The 26,840-nt window shown below is 38.4% G+C and overlaps 1 protein-coding gene across 1 annotated transcript; it reads right to left on the bottom strand.

Moving 5' to 3' along the window:
* Positions 1–1,195: 1,195 nt before the first annotated feature.
* LOC121734159 (nuclear cap-binding protein subunit 1) lies at positions 1,196–26,284 on the bottom strand. Its single transcript, XM_042124596.1, has 10 exons — positions 26,148–26,284; positions 25,285–26,066; positions 24,703–25,121; positions 23,794–23,931; positions 23,515–23,618; positions 11,449–11,693; positions 5,517–5,760; positions 5,040–5,155; positions 2,977–3,165; positions 1,196–1,628 (listed from the first exon to the last, which is right to left on the bottom strand). The coding sequence occupies exons 1-10, from the start codon at positions 26,185–26,187 to the stop codon at positions 1,515–1,517; spliced, it is 2,391 nt and encodes a 796-aa protein (XP_041980530.1). The 5' UTR covers positions 26,188–26,284; the 3' UTR covers positions 1,196–1,514.
* Positions 26,285–26,840: the final 556 nt, after the last annotated feature.

The raw sequence follows: 26,840 nt of genomic DNA, 5'->3' as shown, positions 1-26,840 counted from the left end.
TTAGCTTAATAAATTATATTGAATATATATTTTTTGTTTAATTACCACACAAAAAATGAATAACAAAGAAAAGGAGCAAAAAGTTAAACAATGGCATAAAAATTAAAAGGTAAATAAAATATAATTTTAAAATATATATTTATTGTAGCTAACAACTCATTAGCACATCACATAACAGTCTTTAAACCTTACATTATAAACACCTTTCTTTGATAAGAAAAAATTAAGTCTACGGTTTTAACTTAATCTATACATTTCTGATTTCTATCCGTATTTATCTCGAGAAAAAAATGAAAAAAACTTCCCACAAGAGATGTTCTTCTTACAGTCGATGAAACGCAAAATTTATGTCAAATCGTGTTCATAAGCTTTTTTGTCGGGATGGATTAAAAAACGCAATATTATAATAATATCTCGCATTTTAATACATTAATTTTATTTTGTTGATGTGTTCTTAAATAATTTAATAAATAAGCGATTAATGCACAACTCAAAATATCGAAAGTAACTTTTTGTATTATAAAACATAAGACTATAGGAAATCTTTTTTGTCAAATACAAAGCCAGTAGTCGGATTATGTCTAGACCAGCCGATAGATTCTGACTTTGACTCGACATAACCCGACCAAATAAAGAATGTCCGCCATATTGCATAAAATAAATTATCTTATGGTAATCAGGGCCTGTGGACAAGTGGCAAAGCGCTAACGCTAACGCTACAAAATGTATGCGATTTGACATAAGTCATCGCTTCGCTAGCGAATACTAATGTCAAATCCATACATTTTGTAGCGCTAGCATTAGCGTTTTGCCACTTGTCTACAGGGGCAGTACAGAATGTTAATGTCAATTTTCGCGGCAACCTCATCAGATTAAGCTGATCGCATATTTGTTGGCACCGTACGCGCCGTACGCGTCGAACGCACCGCATAGTTCACGAAATGCGGCGCGTATGGTGCGGACGAATGTTTGAGGTTTCAAATCATTTCATACAACGAATTCTAAAATGTCCGGCGCGTGCTTGCCGATAAAATAAGTGCAATCATCTTAGTCCTTGCATGATACTTAATGTACTATCAGAGAAGTTGATTCCTAGGCAGATGAGGGACCTACGTAGTTTGGTCGCGTTACGTCAAACCCAGCCGACAGATCACAATTAACATTGAATTGACATGATCCGACCAAATGACGTTGGTCTGTCAACTGCCTAGGAATCAATATCAAAGAAGTTGATTCCTAGGTAGATAGCCGAACTAGGTACGTATTTTAGTCGCGTTGTGTCAAATTCATCCGATATCGACGCTTACAAGTCACAGCTAATTGAATTGACATAATCCGACCAAATGACGTAGTCCGTCAGCTGCCTAGAAATCAATTTCCTCAATGGTACTTTGATGACAATGTATGTCCATATTAGAAGAAAGCTACACGTAAGACGTATTAATTTGTAGTACTATTGAGTGGGTTTACGCTATAAACGGAAATGATGTTACACTTTAAAATATACACGATGTTTAGGTGGTGAGCGCGAGGAACTGGTGGAACACGTCGAGGATGTGCGGGTCCAGGTCCTGCGTGAACAGCAGCGTCTCCAACGTGCTGCTGTACTTCGCCACTTGCTCGTGGTGCTGCAACAATGGAGACAGGTTTAGGCTGCGTACAAGTTTAAGTTCGCTACGCAATTATACAGAATGTAACAAAACTATACCCTGTGCGTTTTAAGATGATATGCATTACACATAATAATTGACAATAGTAGGGAAGTTACCTAAAAAAAATAATCGATAATTTAAAAATATCGAATCACTGCAATCGAAATTATCGGTTTCGTACTGACGTTTCATAGTGGCGCCGGCGATTTAAGATGGCCGCCCTTTTTATCGATTTGATTTCGATTCAACAGAGTCAATCTCTATTGACATAAGTTCCGTTTCATGCATCTGACATTTTTAAAATGTTTTCATAACAATCATTTTATACTCCTATTTCACAGATAATATTTATAATTTTATATTAATAAGTTAGCATTTACCAACTTTTCATTTTTATTCATTTACAATTATAGGAAACATTTGTTTTTGTAGATGGAATATAATTTACTTATTACATTTAGATTTTTTTTTTGTTTTCTTGTAAAAAAATTCGGAGCATGGAATATGAAAACTGTCACCCACATCATCTTAGAACGCACAAACTATAAGTGATAAATGATAATACTTTAGGCTGCGTATGAGTCCCGTGTACAGAGTTCACAGTAAAAGTAACAGCGCTGAAAGAGCAATTTTTTATTTTTTGTATGGGGAAACTCGTGACGCTGGGGTGTTTACTCATATAATTCATAAAATTGCTCTTTCAGCGCTGCTACTTTCACAATGAACTTCCTAAATTCTAAAGTATTATCACTTAGTTTTGTTACACCCTATAGATCCGTGCTAAATCATACAAAAGTAATCCAGCGTCATTTCTATGATCATAGAAGGATCTTCGATCCAGTCTATTTCCGTTCGAAATACAAAATGGTGACGCAGATCTCATCTGAAAGAAACGAACTGAATCGAACGAAGAATGAAGCTGCATTCATGTTGCATTAAGGTGACGCCGCGTTAACGTAAAAAATCGTTTTGGATATGTTTTAGATCGCTTGTTTTCTATGAGAGGCCGGACCGGCCTCTCAAAGAAAACAGCAAATGGAACAATGAACTTTAATTTTTTAGCTTTAGTCATTGTCAAGAAAAATCGATATCGCTGCAGCCAAATTTTGCGATGATAATTAGACAAATGATACGCCTGATCTCTCGCCAATCGTGTCGGTCTTCCATCCCACTGGGTAGAGTAAAAGGAATAGAGATTGCTCATGTGTACTGCGCACACACTTGGACACTATAAAATTACTCCTGCGTAACTGGGCTGGTTTCAAACCGGCCACCGTCACCGAAACCGGTGTGGGAGTTATTATTATTATAAGACGGTACTCACCAGCAGGAAGACCTGGGCGAGGCGCGCGCGCGTCGACCGGTACCAGTGGGTGTGGGGGTCGCGCGCGTCCGTGTCCGCGCGCACCAGGTGCTCCGACAGGATCATGATGAACCGCTGGAACACGATGAGGAACAACCGCTTCTGGTCCGTGTGCGCCAGCTCTAAACGCTCCTCCATACGCTCCACCGCCTGGAGAAATACCATCGAATAAATACAGTAAGGGTGGGTTGCATCAGAGGCGTGGTTAAAGTTAAAGTTATGGTTATAGTTAAGGCTAACTTCAACTTTAACCTTAACTTTGACCACAGATTTTGACAGATGGCAGCTGGTCCGACAAGGCTATAAATGAACGTGTGTGGGGGCGCTGCTGGTAAAGGAGAACTGTCAAAAATGGCGTTTTTGTATGATGACAGCTGCGTTAGTTCCTTTTTTCGCCACGTTCATTTAAAGCCTTGTCGAGCTCAAGGTTATGGTTAAATATGGCGTCCATTCTTGACTTTAACCAGAGATTTGACATTTTGCATTGTAGTTATAGTTAAAGTTACAGTTATAGTTAAAGAAAGTTGGTGCAACCCACCCTAAATGATTCATGTTTCATTTTCAGACAAGCTAATTTTATCGCGAGACGCTAGTACCCAAAATTTCGATGATCACGAATGTTTCGTGCGTTTCTATAATAGCTGTGGACTACCAAAAGTTGTGGAGATCAAATTAGTTCCAAATTGATCCGCAGTACGATCGTGCGCTTTTTTAATGTCGTAAATGCCAAAAGCTGTTGAGATCGAGCTGATTCGATTCTGATTGTGTCGGCCTACAGGGCGTGACAAAACAAATTGATAATACTTTAAGAGGAGTCCACACCGCCGTTTTTCCATACAAACGTTGTCCCCTGTTTCCTCCCTGAATAATGCTGGTAGAGTTATGATTTTTTTCCTAAATATCTATGGCCATAATTGTTGTGTCCCTATGTTTTCTTTTTTTTTTCATAATTTTATTATTAAAAAAGATAAGAACGTCCAAAAACCCAAAAAAAATGGCCAGATTTTCCTCTGTGTTCAAACACCCAGAAAACAAAACTGGCTAAAGTATACAAAAAAAATAAAATATAAGAACACATCTCAAGCCTTGCTTTAATTCTTAATGAAAAAAGTACTTAAATCAGTTAAGTTTTGGAGAAGGAATCAGCGGATTACGAATCGAAGATTTTCTGTTCTTTTATTAGAACTTTTGTCGTGTTGTCTCTATCGCGCTCTGCGGTGGGAGACTTGAGATTGGTGAGACAGCAATACATTTTCAAATACCTATTTTCAATTTCTCTCGCCCCTGGTGTATCCCTTAAGTACTTTAAAATCAGGGGCGCTGAAAGCATTTTAGAAAAAAATATTATTTTTCTATTAGCTCTGGCGCAGTTGGGTAAATCTAGATCACAATATTACAAGAATGCGTGAAAATCATCTAGTTAAACTGGCCAACTAACTCGACGCCTAGGCAGTTTATGAGTTTTGGAGAAATCAAATATTATGTAAGTACTACTATCGATCAAGGTTTCAGAGGATCCTAACATCAAGCGTACACATTTGACATTGGTGACGATGGGACTATCGTGAAAATGTGTAATTTGCAACAAAATGCCAATTTTTTTAATCTGCTAACATTGGACGTCCGCGTCGTAGTAAATGAACATATAAGTAATGCTTTTCCCTTTGGACTGAGGGATAGTTACATTGCGACGGTTCTTGCAAATACCTAAATAGTGTCTATATCGGGATTTTTATTATAATAATAATAATACGTGTGGAACTCGGGGACTGCCGCGGTAAATCATACAAACGCCGAGCCGAAGTCTGTCGAACTGAAACGACGTTGGACGGGTTAAATTGTTTTCGTTACGGAATTTCATGATTCCCTCGCCGCGCCCAAGCCTTTTTTGTATAAAATGAGGGGACAAACGAGCAAACGGGTCACCTGACGAAACTGTCGTCGCCTATGGGCAACATTAAAAGAGCTGCAGAGCCTGCGATAAAAGCTATGCAATAGCTTAAAAACCCTAAAAACAATTGTACCTCTTCAGTAGGCTTGTCTTGGTCCTTCTTCTTCTTGGTTCCAGTCTCGTCTTCGGAGTCGGAACTACTGGAGTCCGCTCTGGCCAGCGCCTCTCGAGCCTCTTGTAATTCTTTACCTGGAAAACAAAATTAGAGATGTTGTTAACACTGTTTTTGTGACACAGACAGACAAGACTGTGTCTATTACATTATTTTTGACCGAATTCCAAAAAGGAGGAAATTATATGTTCGGCTGGGGATATTTTTTGTGTGTTCAACGAACCTACTCTGCCGTTTTTGAACCGATTTTCAAAATTTTTCTTTTATATTCTTAATAAATGTATGTTTAATAAATGTATTTTTTTTAATTTTCTCAGTGACAGATTAGCAATTAACCAATAATCATATTACGTATATTCTAGGGGACAAGTAGATACAAGCATAATTGAAGGTTAATCATAAATGTCTCCGAGAATGTTGTCTATGGTTGGTACTCACTCAGCTTGGTGACGTGCTTGTTCATCTTGTCTATGGTCAGGTGGAGGATCTCCCACAGGTGGGAGCTGGTGAAGTGCGGCGCCATGTCCTTGCTGAACAGCCACGTGGCGACGGCGCTACACTCCACGATTTGCGTCTTCAGCATCTTGTCCACTAAAACGCACACCATCTGTGAATGCCGCTGCCATAACTCCCACACGTTGCGCAGCACGCAGATCTGTGCTTCCTCGGAGTCCGCTAGGATCTGTTGGCATGGAGTTAGGGATATGTTATCAACTACTGAAATTATCCTGTCTCTTTTCTTTATTAAGTAGAGACAACATAAAATAAGTTCCGAATTAAACTATTCTTCACCTTATAGAAATATAAGCGATTATAAAAATGATTAGGAAGTAGCAACAAATAACCAATCAATACTGAGCTTTGGGTCAGGATGTTCAGAGCTGGTATAGAGCTGATGACACCAGAACGGTTTGAAAATATTTAGTACATCCCTTATCCTGATAGACCTTTAGGGTTACCTGATTTTCATGGATTAACAACGAGCATTAGGGTTTCTGCCTTCTAAAAAACTACTAAAAACTATGACCCTACTGGTAGACCCTATCGGAATCTCCTTAATAGGAGTCTCCTGTCTCACGTATGACGTATCACTATTTCTAAAAACAATTAAGCGTCTCCCAGACAGACGCGGCCTGCGGTGGCGGTGGCGGTCAGTTGGATGACGCGCGTGTCTGTGTCGTTCCTAGAACTCTCAAGTCATCCACCTGACCGCCACCGCCACCGCCACCGAAGGCCGCGTCTGTCTGGGAGACGCTTTAGCGCAGTCTTTGAGTAACTAACTACGAATAATAAAAACTAAGGAAACGTAACTACTACTTCAACCGTTTTAAAGGAAATTCTTCAATATTAAAGGAAATAGTTATCCCACCAAAACATTTTCATGTAAAAATGTTGCCAAGATGAGAACATATAGTTCGTGGTGTCAAAAAGTAGTGAGATCTCATGTAGAGCCAAGTTTCTAACATTACATACTTAGCCCTAAATCTAAAAACCTTAATTTTACACTAAAGTGCGGCAAAATATTTGATAATAATATAATGTGTCAGCCGTACGAGAAGAATCTAAAAACTCTACACATTAGTCTAAACCGGTGGCCTGGCCATTTTAAAATAAAAGTTATTAAGTACAACAGAAAAGTAATATATATTAAATTCAAAGCCCATAGCATGACGAATAACAAAATGGCCAAGACACCGATTTTGACTAATGTGTAGAGTTTTTAGATTCTTCTCGTACGGCTGACACATTATATTATTATCAAATATTTTGGCGCGCTTTAGTGTAAAATTAAGGTTTTTAGATTTAGTATGTAATGTTAGAAACTTGGCTCTACATGAGATCTCACTACTTTTTGACACCACGAACTATATGTTCTCAATCTTGGCAACATTATTACATGAAAATTTTTTGGTGGGATTTCATTTCTTTTTGTAAGTTGGTTTATGTTGTTATTATTTTAGTTTAATTTTTTTTGAGTGAATTACTTTTAGGTTTCCGTACCCAGAGGGTAAAAACGGAACCCTATTACTAGACTTCAAGATTTTCATGCGCATTATTAATTTGAGAGTACTGTTATAATCGTAATACGATTAACATCATTAATTAAGGTTGGGTTGCACCAACTAACTTCAACTATAACTGTTACTTTAACTATAACTACAACTTTAACTACAATGCAAAATGTCAAATCTTTGGTTAAAGTTAAAATGGACGCATTAAGACGCCTTTTTTATCCATAACTAAAAGGAACTAACGCTGTCATCATACCAAAACGCCATTTTTGACAGTTCTCCTTTACCAGCACCCACATTCATTTATAACCTTTTGGACCAACTGTCATCTGTTAATTTATCCGGTCAAAGTTAAGGTTAAAGTTAAATTTAGCCATAACTATATCCATAACTTTAACTTTAACCACGCCTCTGGTGCAACCCAACCTAAGAGTGAGTTGCACCAACTTACTTTAACTTTAACTACCTTTAAAAATGTCAAATGAACTGTCAAATCCCTTGTATTGTTCAAAGTTAAATCGCAATTCAAAGTTACCCAAAATGAGCGTAATGAAAAAGAATCAATTTCCCCTTTTAAGGTTCCTTACCCAAATGGGAATTTATTACATAGACTTTGAAGATTGTCTGTCTGTCCGTCTCCAGACTGTATCTCAAGAACCGCGCTAGCTACATAGTTGGCATAACTAATCGTTTTTCTATTGCCGTTATAGCAACAAATACTAAAGACAAAATACTCAAAGAAAGTATTTGAAGGAGGCTCCCATACAATAAATGCCTTAATTTGGCCTTTTGCCGTCAATGTGATTACAAAATACGTATTTAAATTTTATTAATCAGTTTAATCACTAAGTACATGCTATAAAACAAAATCCTTAGTTTTGTCTGTCTGTATGTCTGATCGTGGTATACTTATATTATAATTAAAAACCACTGCACGGATTTTCATGCTCTTTTCAATCGAAATAATGATTTTTCAGGAGGTTTAGGCATATTTAAATTGTTTAGTTTCTGTGTGCATTAGAGTAAATAGTTGTCGGAAAAAATTAAGCCCTATGAATTATGATATGCGACATAGGTAATAATAAAATAATGTATGGCGGAAATATGTTCCTTTTCTAGATCTACAAAAAGCTCGCCATAGAATATTATGTCTATCCTAGAAGGTGAAGGAGCTATGCTTACATTTATTTTTATATTGAAATTACGCTGAAGTTAACTGCTACCGACTTAAAAATTATGAAGATCGAATACCTACAGAAATAGTTGACGCGTCTATTTGTGCCCCATTATCATATCACCACTTTCGTAAGCATTGTACCAAATTCGGGTTATACACAGCTACAAAACAGTTTTGAAAATCAGTAAAAAACGGTGGATCAATAATATAATCAAAGGCAAGAGTTTTTATAATACCTAATGTAACGTGATGATACACGGCCTAATTATAGTAATGATAATGATTAGTATTTAAATTGACACATTGACATTTAAATATGCTTTTAGTTGTTGAAACAACGCCGAAATTGCCGAACAGGTATGCCGTATCTAGAGGTATAAAGGATTCAAGAGTTCTGTACAGCACCTTCGGAACCAGGGTCTTCGGCGCAAATTCTTATTTTTTGGTAGTTTAAGCTTAAAATCCTTCAGAAAAGCGTAAAATAATTATGTGTTTCCATATAAATTTCAAGGAGTCCCATAGATTTCTCATGTTATCAAATTTCACCAGTTTTGTGATCATGTTATCAAATTTGGGCTACATCTCATTCAACAACAAAAGGATTTTGGAAATCGGTCCACAAATGCCGGGGTGTCCGCGAACCATTATAAAAAAGTTAAATATATCCTCCTCCTTTTCGGAAGTCGGTTAAAAAGTAGCCTAAGTTATTCCTTACTACATCAGCTACGTGCCTAAAAAAGTCCTGTCAAAATCGCTCCAGCCGTTTCAGAGATTAGCCGGAACAAACAGACAGACAGACAGACAGACATACAGACAAAAATTGTAAAAAATGTTGTTTTGGTATCTGTACCCTATAAACATTCTTATGCATGTAGTAAAAAACGGTTCTTTCAATATTACAGACACTCCAATTTTATTTATATGTTTGTATGTATGTATGTATAGATGTATAGATAATAACTATTATTTATTTAAAAGAGTTACAGACTGATTCTGTACTTAATAAAAATTACCACATGCGTTTTTATGAAATTAAGGTGCAAACGAGGATGTACACTCGCAATATTAGAAAAGTTGCAAGTGTCTTGTCAGGATCGGTTATATAAAATTAGGGGACAAACGAGCAACAGGTCACCTGATGGAAAGTAACTATCGTCGCCGAGTTGCCGGCTTTTTAGAGAGAAAAGTTCTCTTTCCGTTTTTAGGGTTCCGTACCCAAAGGGTAAAAACGAGACCCTACTACTAAGACTTCAATGTCTGTCCGTCGGTCCGTCTGTCTGTCTGTGTGTCTCCAGGCTGTAACTCAAGAACCGCTATAGCTAGATTTCTGAATTTTCACAGATTGTGTATATCTGTTGCCGCTGTAACAACAAATACTAAAAACAAAATAAAATAAATATTTAACGGGGGCTCCCATACAACAAACGTAATTTTCTGCTCGATATCAATAACTGCAACACATAGGCACTTGAAATATTGATGAAATACTCAGTTATATTTGTAATTTAATAATAAAATTTAAATAAATTAAATAATTAAGGGGGCTCCTATACAAAAAAACACAACTTTCAGCCTATTTTTGCTCGATTGAGGTACGGAACCCTTCGTGCGCGAGTTTAACATGCACTTGGCCGATTTTTTATGAAATTGGGGAACAAACAAGCAGACGGGCCACCTGACGGAAAGCAACTGCCGTCGTCCATGCGGTCCATGGATACTGTAACATTAGAAGAGTTGCAAGTGCGTTTTCGCCCTTTTTATGAAGGAATAGGCTAAGGGAATAAGCAGAAGAGAACAGGGATAGGGAATAAGCATAGTATTTTGATATAGTTGGAAATAAGGTATAGTTCAGTTGGGCTTCCGGTCTTCGCTTAACTCGCTAGAAGAAACACAGCGCAAGCGCTGTTTTACACCGGTTTTCTGTGAGAGCGCTGTTTGACGTCGGTTTTCTGTGAGTCTGTGGTCTCACATGGCTAACACGTATTTTTTTATTTGACACAAGAAGTATTTTATACTCTATTTTTAATTTTGTATTTAGCACAAGAAACATACTAACTTATATTATCTCATACTAACATCCCCCCTCTATATCAAGGGGATGAGATAGGTTAGGTTGGGTTTGATAATTTTTTTTTTGTTTCTGTACTAATAGTAGGTTACATACCAAATTTCAGCTTTCTCAGACTTCAGGAAGTACCCTAACAATTTTGATGATCGGTGAGTCAGTGCCAGAAATTTGGGTTTTTGGACACCTATAAAATCTAAAGTATAATAGTAACAATATTCAAACTTTGCGCATTTAATTATTTTACTCATGCCAATATATCTTGAAAAATTCAACTATCTGGCATTATCCAAACCAAAGTTAAGAGGGTTCAAAAATACGACGAAACGTTTCGAGAAAAGGTAGATAGTGCCCATGCGCGCTTCGCTTGGCTCATGTTGGCGGGGGCACTCCCGTGCACCCAGATTTGTTTTTGTCGATTGAACATTATGTTTTTTTGTTTTGTTGTAAAAAAATCCGTAGCAAGAAATATGAGAATACCCATATCATCTTATAACGCATTTAGTATAATGTCAGCCAGACCCTAAAATTTCGTTTATGATTAAATTGTTACATCTTGCACATCTTGCATAAGACTGTCCATGGCGACTTTGTAAAAATTTTGTAATTATATTATTTTTTATTATTGCATTTGTAGAATAACATGTAAATTTAATAAGACAAACACAAAGAGACCAGCTTAATTTTGTGTAAATGTAAATACCCTAGCATCCAACTTAAATAAACCATCTTTTTTGGGTCGACAAAAATACAAGAAATTTAAGCATAATTTTAAACAATTTACTTACAGATGAAAGGTTATTCCTGTATTAAAAGCCGTATCTGTATGTCTTCTACACCATTTCACAGGCAATTTAGGCATTTTAACAACAAAAATATAGTAAAAAGCGACGTAAAAAGTAAGTAAACAAACCTATATAAACAAATTGTAAAATGAGTTTGACAAAATTGTCATGTCAACCTGGTTGAATGTCACTCGAGTATATATACACGAAAAATGTGTACCGAACACATGCATAAATATGCATGTACTCGGGTCACATTTTGTAGCCTTTTGGTGCACTTTTTTTGACGGAGTTACTCTTCCATAGTTTTTATTATTCGTAGGTAACTAACCTTGAAAACATAATGAAACTTGGATATAGCTGCGAAGCTGTGTGATATGCTCTTGCTGCCCAGGTTCAGTAGTGTCTGGACGAAGACGTCAATCTTCAGGGGGTTGTATGCGGCGTGGGCAGCCGCGTCCCCCTCGCGCAGGGGGTTGGGGAGGTCTCGGAGGACGTTAAGGGCCTCCTCAGGGGAGCACTTGTTGCGGACGCAGACGACGAGCTTGTGAGCAGCTTCCGTGCCGGGGAGCGCAGCTGGAAGGGAGAATGTTGTTTAGTAAGTATACCAAATTGTAATTTTTTTAAGTGTGAATGTCGCATCGAGTAGAAGTAATTTTATAAAAATATGTGTACCTACTGTAGGATTTATAGGTATACATAAGTCATAACAATTTGATTTCATGTAGCACCTCCATCGTGGGTATCGCAGACACAATAGATTTTCAATTGTTATGCGGCAGCCGGCTGTCGCTTGGGGATTGATGGGTTAAATAAAGATAAAAATTGTTAAGTAATAAAGTCGAAGAATTAAAAACATCATGAGAAGGAAGTTATTATAGAATCAAAAGATTTTCTGCTTTAGAATTAAAGCTTTGCATAGTCCTATAGATGTTGTACACAATGTTTTAGTGTTTTAAAGACTGTCTTTTCCATACAAGTCCATACAAGTATAGCGCTGCAGACTGCACTGGGAGTGATAAAAAATATGAATGACTAGCTGTTGCCCGCGACTTCGTCCGCGTTAACATAGTAGATCACATCCCAAGTATTATTTACTGTACAAAAATATTCAATGTTATACATAATTGACTTTCCTACGATTTTATATATAATAGATGCTCCGCGCGACTTTGCTTGCGTAATTTAGGAATTTCACGCAACCGTACATTTTTCCGCAAAAATTGCCTTTGTTCCTTCACGTGGTCTATTCTTCATGTTTGCCAAATAACATAAAAATTGCCCCAGTAGTTCTTAAGATAATAAGCAATTTCAAATAATTTTCCTCCGTTTTTTCCACATTTTCCTCTATTTCTTTGCTCCTTAGCGTGATAAAATATAGCCTATAGCCTTTCTCGATAAATGGGCTATCTAACACTGAAAAAAAATTTCAAATCGGACCAGTACTTTCTGAGATTAGTGCGTTCAAATAAGCCCTTTCATATAATTTCCCACGTTTTTTCCACATTGTCCTCTATTTCTTAGCTCCTATTAGTCTTAGCGAGATAAAATATAGCCTTTTTCGATAAATGGGCTATCTAACACTGAAAGTGTTTTTCAATCGGACCAGTAGTTCCTGAGATTTGCGCGTTCAAATAAGCCCTTACATATAATTTCCCTCATTTTTCCACATTTTCTTCTATTTATTCGCTACTATTAGTCTTAGCGTGATAAAATCAATGGGCTATCCAACAGTAAAAGAATTTTTCAAATCGGACCAGTAGTTCCTGAGATTAGCGCGTTCAAACAAACAAACAAACAAACTCTGCAGAATTATAATATTAGAATAGAATTAATTATATTATTTGCATATTGAAATCGTGATCAGCGGTAGTTTGACTCAACATTACCGACAGTAGCCTCCGAGAAAGGCGGGTAAATCATGAAACTGGCGATGCAAGGCGTCGTTATCTCACGTATATTATCACATGGAGATTCACTCTCGAGTGCCTGGGCATAAGTTCTGTGTGTGCAAGTTTCTTACAGCTCTTCTAGGCGGGTTAAATCCCGAATTGATGGCACCAAGTAGGACTTTCCGAATTTAGTAAATAATAAGGAAATAGAAAATGTTAATTTCATTTAATTTCTGATTTACATAGATATTGGAGGCTTAGGGTCAATTTATACTAGCGCAGAGTCGAAGCGAATTCCCAACAACTGAACACAAAAAATTCAACCTTAACTCCAGAGCGTAACGCATATATTACTTCTACGAGGCCAATCAGCGTTGGTCGGGCGCATTCACGCGAATTCACGAGGATGCGCTCGCCTTTTTAAATTCTCAGAAGTAATAAAGTGCGTTAACGCTTTGGAGTTAAGGTTGAATTTGTTATATTCAGTTTTAATAATTCGCTTCGACGCGCTTCGACTTTGTGCTAGTATATAAATTGACCCTTAATTGAAATATGCTGACACAGCTAGAACATGCTGGTAAGTCGTTGATACAGTTATCTTGTAACAGAAACTAGTGAAGCGAAATTAATTTCTTAGTGCAAATCCAAAAGAAGAATATCAAAATCGATTCCTCCCAATTGGGGCTACGACACCACGGACACACGTTAATGGTTAAAGTTTAAACTTATAACATGATCGATTTTTTGTGTATCAGATTTCGATCTTCGTTTTGACGGCTTCAAATACAAGTAGATTTGCGTATGTACTTAATGTGGTTTTCTCTACTAAGAGCAAAGGTGTTCCATATTTAGACGCCACCATTTCCAAACCATCTTCGGTCACCTCCCCAACTTTTAAGCACTAATCAATGCCATTCTGATAGTTATTACATATTAGTATAACAGCAGCAAATTAGTTTATACGCTTATTGGAATTTTCTCTCCTAAATTCTCCTTCTTCTCTCCTTTATACGTGGGAGAGCCATGCTTCGGCACGAATGGGCCGGCTCGACCGGAGAAATACCACGTTCTCACTGAAAACCGGCGTGAAACAGCGCTTGCGCTGTGAGTTTACCGGAGGCCCAATCCCCTACCCTATTCCCTTCCCTACCCTCCCCTATTACCCTATTCCTTCTTAAAAGGCCGGCAACGCACCTGCAGCTCTTCTGATGCTGCGAGTGTCCATGGGCGACGGAAGTTGCTTTCCATCAGGTGACCCGTTTGCTCGTTTGCCCCCTTATTTCATTAAAAAAAAAACCGCTGTCCTATTGCTAGACAAAGACCAATCTTCCATGCTCAACGCCACTATTTCCTACCCATCTTCGGTCACCTACCCAAGTTTTTACCACTATCAATACCAGTTGCCAGTACCACCGAATGGCATGCACAAATACACCGTTCCGCATTAGTTGTCGGCGCGTGAAAAACAGCCCGCCGGCCACGAGATGGAAAGTGCGGCGGTGCGGCGGTCTACACGAACACGTTTCACCCAGAAGCGTTTCAGCGTTTTCATGCACAATGTGGTGATATTTTAGGTAAAGCAGGGGAGAATAGGTTCACCACCCAGGAAGCGTTTCAGCATTTTCATGTACTATCATGGAAATTGATTCATACAGTGGCGTCATGTTAAACTCAGGCGATATTCACGACTTACATTGAATTTACAGCTATCTGCCTAGGAATCGATTTCCTCAATAGTACAATGTGATAATATTTTAGAAAAAATCAGAGGTAAAATGAGAACGCCAATCAGAAGATTTCAAGCGTTTTCATGTACAATGTGATAATATTTTAGGTAAAACAGGGAAAGATGAGACCACCAACCAGAAGCGTTTTAGCGTTTTCATAAAGTGAGTGGTGAGTGAGGGCAAAGTTTCGGAAAAATCTGTCGGAATACAGATGCCAGAGCAAAGGTAAAGCAAAGAAAATTGCCGGAAGAGTCTTATTAGATTTCGGAAGATCAAAAGTTGATCATAAGGTTGGGGGTAAAACAGGGGAAAAGAGAAAAGTAAAATAAAGAAGCTTGAACTCTTGAATTTTGTAAGAAATAGCTAATGGTTTCGTATGGCTTCTTAAGAAAAACATTGGAGTTTGTATGCTTTTATGTTCTAAAACCATTTCAACATGCGCAGCGCATGCATCCCGCATGTTATCAATTATAGGCCCGTATTTTTGGTCAGTACTCAAGATGAATCTCGGTCTCAAGACACAGTTCAGGCTCTGTGATTGGTTGGCTGTCAAAATTTGGACCAATCACAGAGCCGAACCGCGTCTTGAGACCGGTTCGCATCTTAAGTACTGACCAAAAATACGGGCCTTACTGTTGTGTCTTTTATTTAAAAGGCCCTACATCACCTACATGCATTGTCCATAGCAATTTCGTACACTTACTACCGCACCTGCATCTAAGCAACTATCATTACTAACGGAAACATCCATTCCTAGCATTGTCATAACCGGCGAATCTTGATAATCTTAGATAACATCATTATATAAAGTTAAAGGAACAATGGTGTAAGTAATTTGTGAGGCGTCGTAACATCCTCTTGCCACACGCCACACACCATCACACACCGTCTATACTATACTGTGATAACATCGACAAATTGCACTTGGCCAATATGACGTCCGCGACGTGTTCTACAGGGTGTAACAAAACTAAGTGATGATACTTTAGGATGTGTATGTGTCCTTTGAATTTCAATGTAAAAGTAACAGCGCTGGAAGAGCAAAATTTTCTTTTCAATTTGTATGGGCGAGCGCCCGAGCGTCATAAATTTTCGCATACAAAAGTAAAAAAATTGACTCTTTCAGCGCTGCTACTTTCACAGCATACTCTATAATATAGGGGCCCCATACACACCCTAAAGTATTATCACCTAGTTTTGTAAGACCCTGTATAGGTAGGTACTTAGCAAGTTTCAAAGAATAAGGGGCTGAAGAGCTAGCGATGACGAATAGCCTGACAATAGTCGGAGAATAAATTTTCATTTTCCGCAGTCCTCGCCCAGTAAAAGAAATGCCAAAGTGTATCTATCTGTTACTTCTTCACGCCTAAACCACTGAACCGCTTTTGATAAAAATTGGTATGAAAATACTTTGTCCAAACTCCCGAGTCATTTCTATCTAGTTACTAGCACAATAAGTGGCACATAGTTTTAATCCTAGAACAATCGGCGCAACCTTATGTGGGCGCAACAATGTTTCGGGCGCCATCTAAGCTAGTTCTTATAATTCCTTAGAACTCTATCTCTAGCTCTGGCCCTAAAATGTCCAAACCAACAACTTTAAAACTTACAATATTTTTATCAATTCATTTTATTCAATCTCTAAGGCAGTTTTTTATTTTATTTTAATAGTAACCAAACCTTGACTGACCGATGATAACACATCTACATATAAATAAAATTTACTATGTTAAAGCACAAATCAATAGGCGTGATAGTTTTTCCATAAAGTGTACCACAAAAGTGCTCAGGTTGTGGGATATAATAGGGCTCGCTTCGCTTGCCCTGATGATGATGTGCAGGAATTGATCTGTTTATTATCAAATAGCGAAAAGAATACAGCTCTGACCCCTGTTTGCTTTGCTGCGCTCTGTGACTTTACATTTCGAATTTCGAACTCGAGCCGACAAGTTAAATCATTAACATTGACAGTGCATGCGAACTTTGCCAATTATGCATACAACTATGAAGTAATCCTTGACAAAAAACGCATTAACATTACTAACGAGAACATAAAATGTCCCAACCGAGTATGATCGTGCAAAAAAGCGATAGAAAAAAAATTAAGAAAAATGTGTAATAGTGAAAACATTATTTACATAAACAATAGTCGATTATACTGAAAAGTTTTCCGCGTGGTTGCGTGGGGTTGTGTTGCGGGTTGCGGCGATCGGTTGCGGTTACTTTAGTACGTATCGGCGGTTGCGTCCGCGCCGCACGCGTCTTTCGAATCGAACGGAGTGGAACTGTGTGCTAAGATGAGACCCGCGCTAGTTTTATGCAGTTTTTTTATACTAGTTGTGAGTATTGCTATGTGTTTTACGTGGTTTTATAAATACTTTTAGATGGGAAAATTATAGTGTCCTAAACAGCAGGACCCTATTCCCCAATCTATATCAATAAAACTTAAAAATATTAAAAATGCGAGAACAGTGCGAAATATTACTAAAATTCTCAAGAACAAAAATTCACGTCATATAATTATTAATATGAGCCTTTATATTTTCTCCTGTTTCTTAAAAAATTGTCCGCATCTTTCAGTAATTTTCGTATCTACTGTAATATTAATTTGAATGGCATTAACAAAACTTACAAAAATATATATTTAAATGACTTTGGCAAAACATTAAATCTTTAAACAAACAAAAATAAAAAAAAACAACAATTCTATTCCAAACGCAAACGCATTCCTGCATGCGTCTCGCGTTCGAAATCTGAATTTCAGCGCGAAGCATTCACGTACCCACACAAGGAATAACGCGCGTTATTGCTTTAGTCACACATCATTGACTAAAAAAAACCGCCAGAACATTGACCTCGCTGTTACCATTGTGGGATGAGATTTTCCCAACTATGTGGAGCAATCGGTAACAACATCGTCATATTGCTGACAATTAAATATCATTGTTATAAGCTTTAAGTGCTTTGAGAAACTCTAGGCGCACCTAATTAATCAAATTCATATTTTAGACCTCGGGCAATGTAAAATACTGCCATTTTTTATAGTTATTTTGTTTTTTTTTGTAAGGCAATTTTCATTAAAGATGTTTTGAATGAATCGATTTCTTTAGAGACTCAGTCAATGTATCATCAAAATGTTAAGAATTTCTTATACCAACTAAGTTTAAATAAAATCCTCCTAGTTTGAGAGGAGAAAGTATACTTACTATCATCGGTTGAAGATTGTCAATCAGATTCTTCTTGAAAACATTTTGAAATTTTGAATCTTTTTATCAAAAAGGAACGAATAAGAAAATCTAAAACCGAAAAAAGAAAACCCCTTTAAGATTTGATATTTTCTCTAAAATCAACACAGAAATTTACCTTTAACATTAATTAACATTGACGATTACCCATAAAACATGTTCAAAAACAATAACAATAATATTAAAATACATAATAATTATAGATCAATTAATTATGTAAATCGTAAATGTGCAACGATAAAAAGAATCTAATTGTCAATGAGAGATACGATCTACACTACTTGTGAACGCACCGTGGCGATATCGTAACATAGCCAAATCAAACACCTTGTAAAACAACGCGTAAGGCCAAATTTGATGTTAACAAAATGTTACAACTTACAGCTGATGGTTCAGTGGTTACAACTATAATTGAGAGTATTGGGTTGAAATCGAGAAAAAAAGTATGTAATCTTAACTATTAAAATTCTAAAAGATATTTAGTTACGGACTGGCTACCGAAAGGTCGGCGAAACAGGGGCAGACCCAAGAAAAGGTGGCGCGACGAACTAGACGCTGTTGATAATGAGTGGCCAAACACAGCAAAGGATAGAGACGTGTGGAAGGAAAGAGGGGAGGCCTTTGCCCAGCAGTGGGACACAAACGGCTAATTAGAATAGAATATTAGAATTTAATTAGGAAAGGACTTGAAAAATTAAAGTAAAGGTAAAGATAAAATTGAAGCCAAAAAAATCGAATGGCTTGATTTTTAAATAATGTAAACTGTAATACATTACTGCAATATATAAATTAATTCATGAATAAATTAAACAATTGAAACACCATTACAACTTATAGACATGGACTCTACCGAGAGAAGAAAACAATTGAAAGTATACATAACACTTTCCGTCATATTTCATCCACATTACCTATAAGTGCTGACAATTATTTACCTAAGATATTCCAACAACATATTAACGAGAGAGATTTAAAACTATATTTGTATTAGTCATGTGGAAACTCATACAGAGGAGCGGCACGCGAGGTGTGCACGCGACTGGCGCACTTTCCCGATATACGCTATTTTACTTTCGAGCGCATTAATAACGACCAAATTATGATTAACATTGTTATAATTGGTCGGACATGCAAATTCTATAATCGGTCTCGAATGATAGCCAGTGATAGAACGACTTATTCAGATCGTCTGCCCAAGTTGTTTAAAAAATTTGCAATTTTTTGAAGCCAGTAAAAAACCGCCCTAAGATTTAGATGGGCCCTTTTTTTTTAATCTTTATTTTTTTTAAAGGGATTTTTGTACAGAAAGACGATGTCAATCCCATCGTACCTTATACTAAATATAACAATTTATAAATATTATGCCGAATTATAGCTAAAATTATATAGCATTCTAGCAGCATCAGAAGAAGGCTCTGCTAAAATGCTATGGAATATGCCAATATTACATTTGATTAATTTAAAATCAAGAATCAGCTTTTCCCTTAAGTTTGCGTTCCGGGAACACTCCATCAAGCGGTGGTAGATATCATCCCGCACACCACATTCCTCACAGTTGGGCGACTCCACTTTCTTCATTAAAAATCCAAAACTGTTACAAGGGATGTGCCCGGATCGCAATCTACATGCAGTGACTATTTGCTGCCTACTTAAATTAGAAACTGAGAACCATGGTATAACGCGTATTGCCTTACCTAAAAATTTAAACTATCTTAGGAAATACTTGTTACTAAAGGACCGCTCGGGGATAATTAGCTCCCTTAACGCTAATTATCCCCGAGCGGTCCTTTAGTTTTAGGTTTGTGACACGAACATAAGTCCCTAATCCCTATGATTAATGATAACGTAAGGAATTAAATTAGAATATTTTAAATATTTGGTTAAGAACATTTTGTAGAGCGTAGCAAAGCTAACCGGAATCTTTACACATTTCAGATACACAAAGGAAGCGGTGCGCAGTATGACTTCAGGCCTACACCGATTCCACTCACTGACTGGCACGACCGACGACAAGGACGAGCGACCACACTCCACGAAACCTTCCGGACCGAAACCCCGCCCACAGTAGCAGCAGTCCCCGCCCACTACTGGGAGGACGCCCTTCGACACAGCGTCTACCTCACCCTGGTCCGAGACAAGATCGACCAGCTCATCGCAAAAGGGGATGTCTCCTCCACCGAAAACTTCAAACCCGTCTCCAAGGAGGTCGACGACCACAACCTCTGGGAGAAGATCAAAACCGCCCCATTCGATAGGATCAAGGCGGAGGAACCCACCGTGGTTGGAGACGTAACCGTCATGGCGAAAGGAAGGCTGCTGGAAGAAAAGGACGGCTTCCGTTTCGCTGAGGACGACAAATCACAGGATAAATGCAATCAGGATAACTGTATGCAAGGCGTAAAAGCTATATGGTCTGTAAAACGAGTGAGACAGAGGGACCAGGAAATATCCCCGGGTAAATATCACTACGAGCTAACTTTCTCTGTTATATCGCAGCCACCCCTCAAAAAAAGGAAACCCTACGAAACTCCAGTGAGGACGTTCACGGTAAGGGAGAGCCCCAGTCCGTTTGTTGGTTCAAACAGAGCATACGATATTAACAGATCACCAGCACCGCAGCACACGCCGAGACCTGCCCGAGCGATTTGGTTCCACAAGAACATACTTCCGCAACAACAGCAAACCAAAAGGCAACACTTCGGTGCATTGGACAGAATATTCTCGTCGCTGTTTTCGGATGACGATGAAAGGTCTTACGAACAACCTGCACCTAAATACAAACCACACCCTTATGGCCAGCACGCAAAAGTTGGATACGTTGGCGCATCATCTGATCAACATCAGCAGGTTAATCCCCCCCACCGTTACAGACCACCACAGTCCAATTTCGGCCGACCTCCTTACGGTCCACCGAGTACCATTCAGCAGCAACAACACCACCAACAGTATCATCAGCCCCAGCACCAGTACCAGCCTCCTCAGCAACAGTATCCATCGCCGCAGCCCCAGCAACCATATCAACACTTCGATGTGACTCCCCCGGCTACATACAACGGCCACAACTATCACAGTACTCATGATCGAAGAGTCGAGCCGTATTCGACGGTTAAAGCCACGCGACCGGCGGTACTCCCTACTCCTCTGCCACCTCTTTCGAGTGAAACAACGAGTGCCGCATCATACGAGAGTCTAGAAAACGTGACAAACTTGTCCGATTTTACATCACATAGCAGCAACAGATTCAAGCCGACGTCGACTAAAGTGAGTTACTTTACCGATCATGTGAGACCTCCGGTATACAATGCCCCGCCGGGCGTGTTCGTTACGATGGACAAGAAACCGTTTAAGCCGTTGCCCCCGCTGAAACTAGTTCACACGAAAGGCCACAAAAACAGACCGATTGATTTCAGACCTAGCCCTCAATTACACGATCACATGATTATCGACGAAGACTCCTTTACTGACAGCGCATTTAGGCCCATAAACATTGCACATAACGCGAGTAGCAGTTTCTCGGACGAAATACAAATAAACAAAAAACCAGAACAGAAGCACAGAAAACCAACACAGGGAAAGAAGCCGTCGAAAAAGCATAGCTCTTCAAAGCGAGTTTCATCCACCGTCGCGCCAGATATAATAACGGCACAGGCTGTACCCGAGGAAGATATGGATGCTATCTATTGGACTAACGTACTGAATTCCTTTACAAAAACAACACCAATGTCATCACAATTAGAAAAGGATATCGTAATTAGCACAGTAGGACACAGTAGCACGGAAGAAACCTCATCGCTTTCGGAGTCGTCCCTGGAAGTAATCGACAAAATTACGACTACGCCATCAGTACAACCAGAAACAACCTCCGCACCCACTTCACCTAAACCCAGAAAGCGTACGCGTCCTCCACCTACGTTCACCAAACCGGAAAAAGTAAGGAAACACAAAAGAATCACAACCTCTTCAACGACCACAACGGCAACACCAAGGATAACTAACAGATCGACAGAGAGCCCCGTCAGAAAAACTGATTTAACGCCACAGGCGAGTTCAGCTCCAACGGGACAAAGAAACAAAACAACCTCGACGACCACGAGTACAACCAGCACCTCCACAACCTCAACGACGACGACAACAAAGGCTCCCACAACAACAACCACAACGACCAAACCCTCAACAACTGCTAGACCAGTAACAACAAAGGAAAGGAAGTCGTCGTCGACGACAACGCTCCCTAGAAATAGAAATAGATTCCGTCAGTCGACCCTACTAATTAAAGGGACATCGGTCAAACACGACAGATGGAGCGTGATCGGCATCCAAAAGAACAACACGACACCGGCTACACCGTCTGCGGCCTCGGTGTCTCATAGAAGAAAGGGGTCTAACTTCCAGGGCTACTCGTCGACGACACCCCGCAATGTGGAGAAAGAGGCGCCCAGCACGCAAACAAATGCAGCAGAAACGAGTACAAATTACGACGCGTACGAAAGCAACAGCGTCATACCGCTGGAACGATCGGAGGCAGAAAACGATTTTGAGGAGGACGAATCATCCACCAGCTCCGACGAATCGGAAGATAATGAATATTACGGTGAAACGACCACGTGGGCGAGTGACAAAACCAACGAAGTGACAAGTGAGAGTGAAGAAACTACTAACGCAAACACAGCGTCGCAACCACCGAAAAAATGTAAGAAAAAGAAAAGTAATCCAGAAAATGAAAGCAATGACGTAGCAACGACAGCACCACCTACCACATCTGAAACGGGCACCGACGATATACTATCTGAAATTTTAAAATTCAACTTCGACAACGATATTGGCAATGATACAAAAGCCAGATCCGATTTGGTGGGTCAGGCGAGCATCAACCACGGGAGTTACCAGAAAATGGATGATGATTTAAAAGACTTTTTTGATATATTGAATGACAAACCGGAAGAAACTTTCTCCGGACCGGAAGCTACCTTCGATGATCATTACGGTGACGATGATAAAGAGTTTGAGGACGTAGAAGATAGAGACATCGAGGATGATGAAGACGATGATGATAGTTACGACGCCGAAGAAAACACTAGTACTCCTCCCAGACAGAGTAAGTCAAAATCTGAAAAACCTTTTAGCTTCTTAGACCTACTAGTATAAAATAGAAATAAATAGATCAAAGTGGCATTTAAAATATTTGTAATATTTGATAATTTTATTACATTACACATTTCCTAAGCCCAAAATTTACATTGGGAATGCCTCAGAGTCAAATGAAACAAATACTCTTTTACATAATATGGACAACCTAATTTAATGGCAGCAAGAAATACTCACAATCTATATTTTTAAGTAATTATTAGTCACCTAAAAGACGCAAAATGCTCTAACGAGTGGTATGGCTGCTTAAAAACTTTACAATATAATGCTTTGCTTTGCCATTAAGTTTTGAAATTTTTCTTGTACTTTATGTAAATATTTTTTAAGTTTAGAATAAGTCAATAGTTTTATACAATAAAGGTATTTATTATAAGTGTTATTTTCTTACCTGCACCCTCCATTGAGTACTTGTAAATAGGTTCAGGTTTTGGTGGTACAAAAGCAGCCAGGGATTCAGGAATCATGTCCTTTATGCGTTGGTGGTAGGACAACCTAAAAACAAAAATATTTTACACAACATTGTACATATTTTATTTCTACTTTGTGCCAGACTGATGTTTTTGGAGTATATTTCTTTTGCATATTATTTTGATTAATTTTGTTCAAGCTAAATTTTATTATTCATAATGTATGTGCATTTGTAGTGGTTTATACTATGAAAGCTCACCTCAGACACTTTCCGAGGACCTCCTTAATGAATCTAGGTTTCGGATGATCGGGGTCCAGCTGAGCGCACCCCTCCCAGTCTTCCCATGACCAGCGGTACTGGAAGTTACTCAGGTGGTATGCAAACCAATTCACAAACCTGAAATATGAAACAATAACAATAATATAGAATTACGATATTATATTATGAAGAAGCTAAAATATTGAATGTTACAGTAATCTACATTTTTACAATTGATGTTTACTAAAGTAACTTACATTTCCATACAAAAGCAATGGTTTTGAGTATATTATAAGTAGACATCGGATTATATGCACAATCAAAGTGCTAAAATATGCATGCAAGTATGCACGATAAATGGCCAAAATATGCACAATCAAAAGTTATTAAAATTTATTATTTTTTTAAGAGCTTTCCGGTGGTGCCGTTAATAAAAGTGTAATTTTTTTTATAATTTCATAAATCCAGGATTTTTCGTTTTTTATACAGCACCAATAACAATTTCCGATTGCAATCTTAATGCCCATGGCAGTTTTAGTTAGTTTAATAAATCGGTAACTACTTTATTCAAATTTTTTACTAATGTTGCCAACTACAAAGAAAAATTTTGTTTCTAGAAAGATATTGTACCTATCGGGTGTATTGCATTCTTTAAATGGGGATGGAGCCATATATTTTCAATGCTTTGATCTATCGTGCCTCTGTTTTGAGGCCTTAGTGTGTGTCATGATAGCTAGTTTGAAGACTACGAGGGCATAAAACTACCGAAATATGCACTATCAACAAAAAATTGCCAAAATATGAACTATCGCCTAAAGAGTACCATTATATGCATTTGCATATGCAAGTATGCAAATGCATATAATCCGATGTCTAATTATAAGCTAACAAACTTTCTAAGGAACTTACCTATCAAAGCAAGCTACATTCATGGAATCAATTCTCATGAACAAGATTTCAGTAGCTTGAGCCAACACCTGCGGCATGCTGGATGGTTGCAGCTTACACAGCTCAATGAGTATTGAGCCATAACAGATCTCAAGATATCTTGGCCGTGGCAAATTGAACAGCTCCGCAAAAATTACCTCCACAATACAGTATTCTAACGGTATCTTGGCTTTGTACGGAAAGCATAGAAGCTGGGCTGCGCACTCTTTCCTTTCCAAGTGGTAGGCTTCTATTATATTATGAAGATGCTCTTCAATGAGAAATCTCTCAATTGAATGAGCACCAGGTAGAACTGGGCCGTCTGGACAGTCGGTGTAGTCAAACATCCGGAATACCACTCTCGGCATTGGGTATACATCTCCATCATTGTGAGGGGGAGGCTAAAACAGTAAGACATAAAATAAAGCTACCAATAAATGTGAGCAGAAATTTTTAAAATTAGATTACAAAACAAATGTACGTAAAAACTTTATATTTTTTTCAACTTTTAAATTTCATATTTCAAAGTATACACACATAGGGTTAAAACTAGTTTAAAATTACCTGAATAGTTGGCAATGTGTGTTGCAAAGCTTCACAAAGGATTGAGTCAAAAGCAAGATATGGACGAGGGATGTGTTTTTCGGACCAGTTGTCTTGCCTCAGCTTCTTTATTTGAGCCCACAGGCAGTCTAAATATTCCTCCTGAAGATGGGGAGAATCCGTGGACCACACTTTAAGTGCTGGCCAGTGCTTTTTGCTGCGCTTGTTCAAGAAAACTTCAATAGTAACAAGCAAGTGGTCCAATTGAGATTCCTTCTTTTCATACAATTCTCTCCCCACCCAAGGAAGAGTGGATAGAACTGCGAATACGAACCAATCCCTACGCACTTGTGGCACGCTGTCCTCGTTTGCACAATCGACTAGAGTCTCCAACAAGGTCAAAAGAGACGAAGCTGCTAGCACATGACAGTTTACCAAATCTGAAATGAACCTCAAGCAATATCTTGCGGCGTTCCACTTGCTGGATTTGAGATTTTCTTTGAACGTCTTCACTATGTAGTCGACAAATTCGCCGCCGAAATTGTAATTCTTCGCGTTGAGCAGACCAACTAGCGTGGCATAGATGGTACACTTTTCGGGCATCCGAATAGCACAGTCGGTTAAAATACGAAGTATCTTGCCACGAAACGTACTCAAATCAGCTTCTAGGACGCTGGCTAGACCCTCTAAGTTACTTTCTAAGCTGGAGCTACTCTTCTCACCCACTCTCAGAATAAGCGACTCCAATCTGTCCTCGATCTCTTGATTTTCAGATACACGACGTCTTTTTCTATGTAGCCGTTCTGAAAACAAAAAATATGTATCGGTGATCCGATAGTAAAGCCAAGCAATCATAACCTAAAAGACGAGTTTTGAATACGAACCGTAGCCATCTTCCTCTTCATGAGCTCGTCTACGATTCATAACTGAATTTTTTATATTTTGAGACACGAAAAACCTATAAAACTTTTGCTACGAAGTAATTAATTTACACCAAAATCAAAAACTAAAACAGCTAAACTTTTAGCTTACGTTTGACAACTTATTTGACAATTGACAATGTCAGCTTGACGCAACGCCAAATGACATTTGTTATTTTTTACATGAGCGGTCAAATACCAACGTAATGGCTGAACAGCAAAAAATATTCTTAAAAAAGAAAAACAATGGAGTATCGACTATCGGATACTATCGTATCGAGTATCGAGTATCGACTACGCATCGGCAGGAAATTTTTTAAATGAAATAAAAAATATGAGAACTTTAATAATTCGAGATAAAAATATTCATGGTGACAATATTTAAAAATACGTAATAAGCGTTCTCTGTGAAAATACAAAGAAAAAATTACACCTTAAAGGGCTGATTGGTTCACACTCGGAGTTGCCGGCTGGAAACACCGAGTGTGAACCAATCAGTGAGGCCCATTCTCTGCAGGACTGCCGTGCAGTCCTGCCGTGATTCGTGAATGGGCCTTTTTACGGCTTACATTCCTTCTTCTTCTTCTTTATTTATGGCGGCCTCACTGGCCTTCCAAGAGGTATAATTATTTATAATAATTCTAACGCGGTACGTTA

The sequence above is a fragment of the Aricia agestis genome, chromosome 15 (assembly GCF_905147365.1).
Source record: "Aricia agestis chromosome 15, ilAriAges1.1, whole genome shotgun sequence".
Lineage (NCBI taxonomy): Eukaryota > Metazoa > Arthropoda > Insecta > Lepidoptera > Lycaenidae > Aricia > Aricia agestis.
This window is presented reverse-complemented; position numbering and strand designations above follow the sequence as displayed.

Bases quoted from the DNA above. Each gene is read 5' to 3' on its own strand.
- LOC121734159 (XM_042124596.1), bottom strand. From the start codon at position 26,187: ATGAATCGTAGACGAGCTCATGAAGAGGAAGATGGCTACG. The intron at 3,166-5,039 runs GTACAATTGTTT...GTATTTCTCCAG, and splicing joins AAGACAAGCCTACTGAAGAG to GCGGTGGAGCGTATGGAGGA. The intron at 1,629-2,976 runs GTGAGTACCGTC...CCATTGTTGCAG, and splicing joins TCGCCCAGGTCTTCCTGCTG to CACCACGAGCAAGTGGCGAA.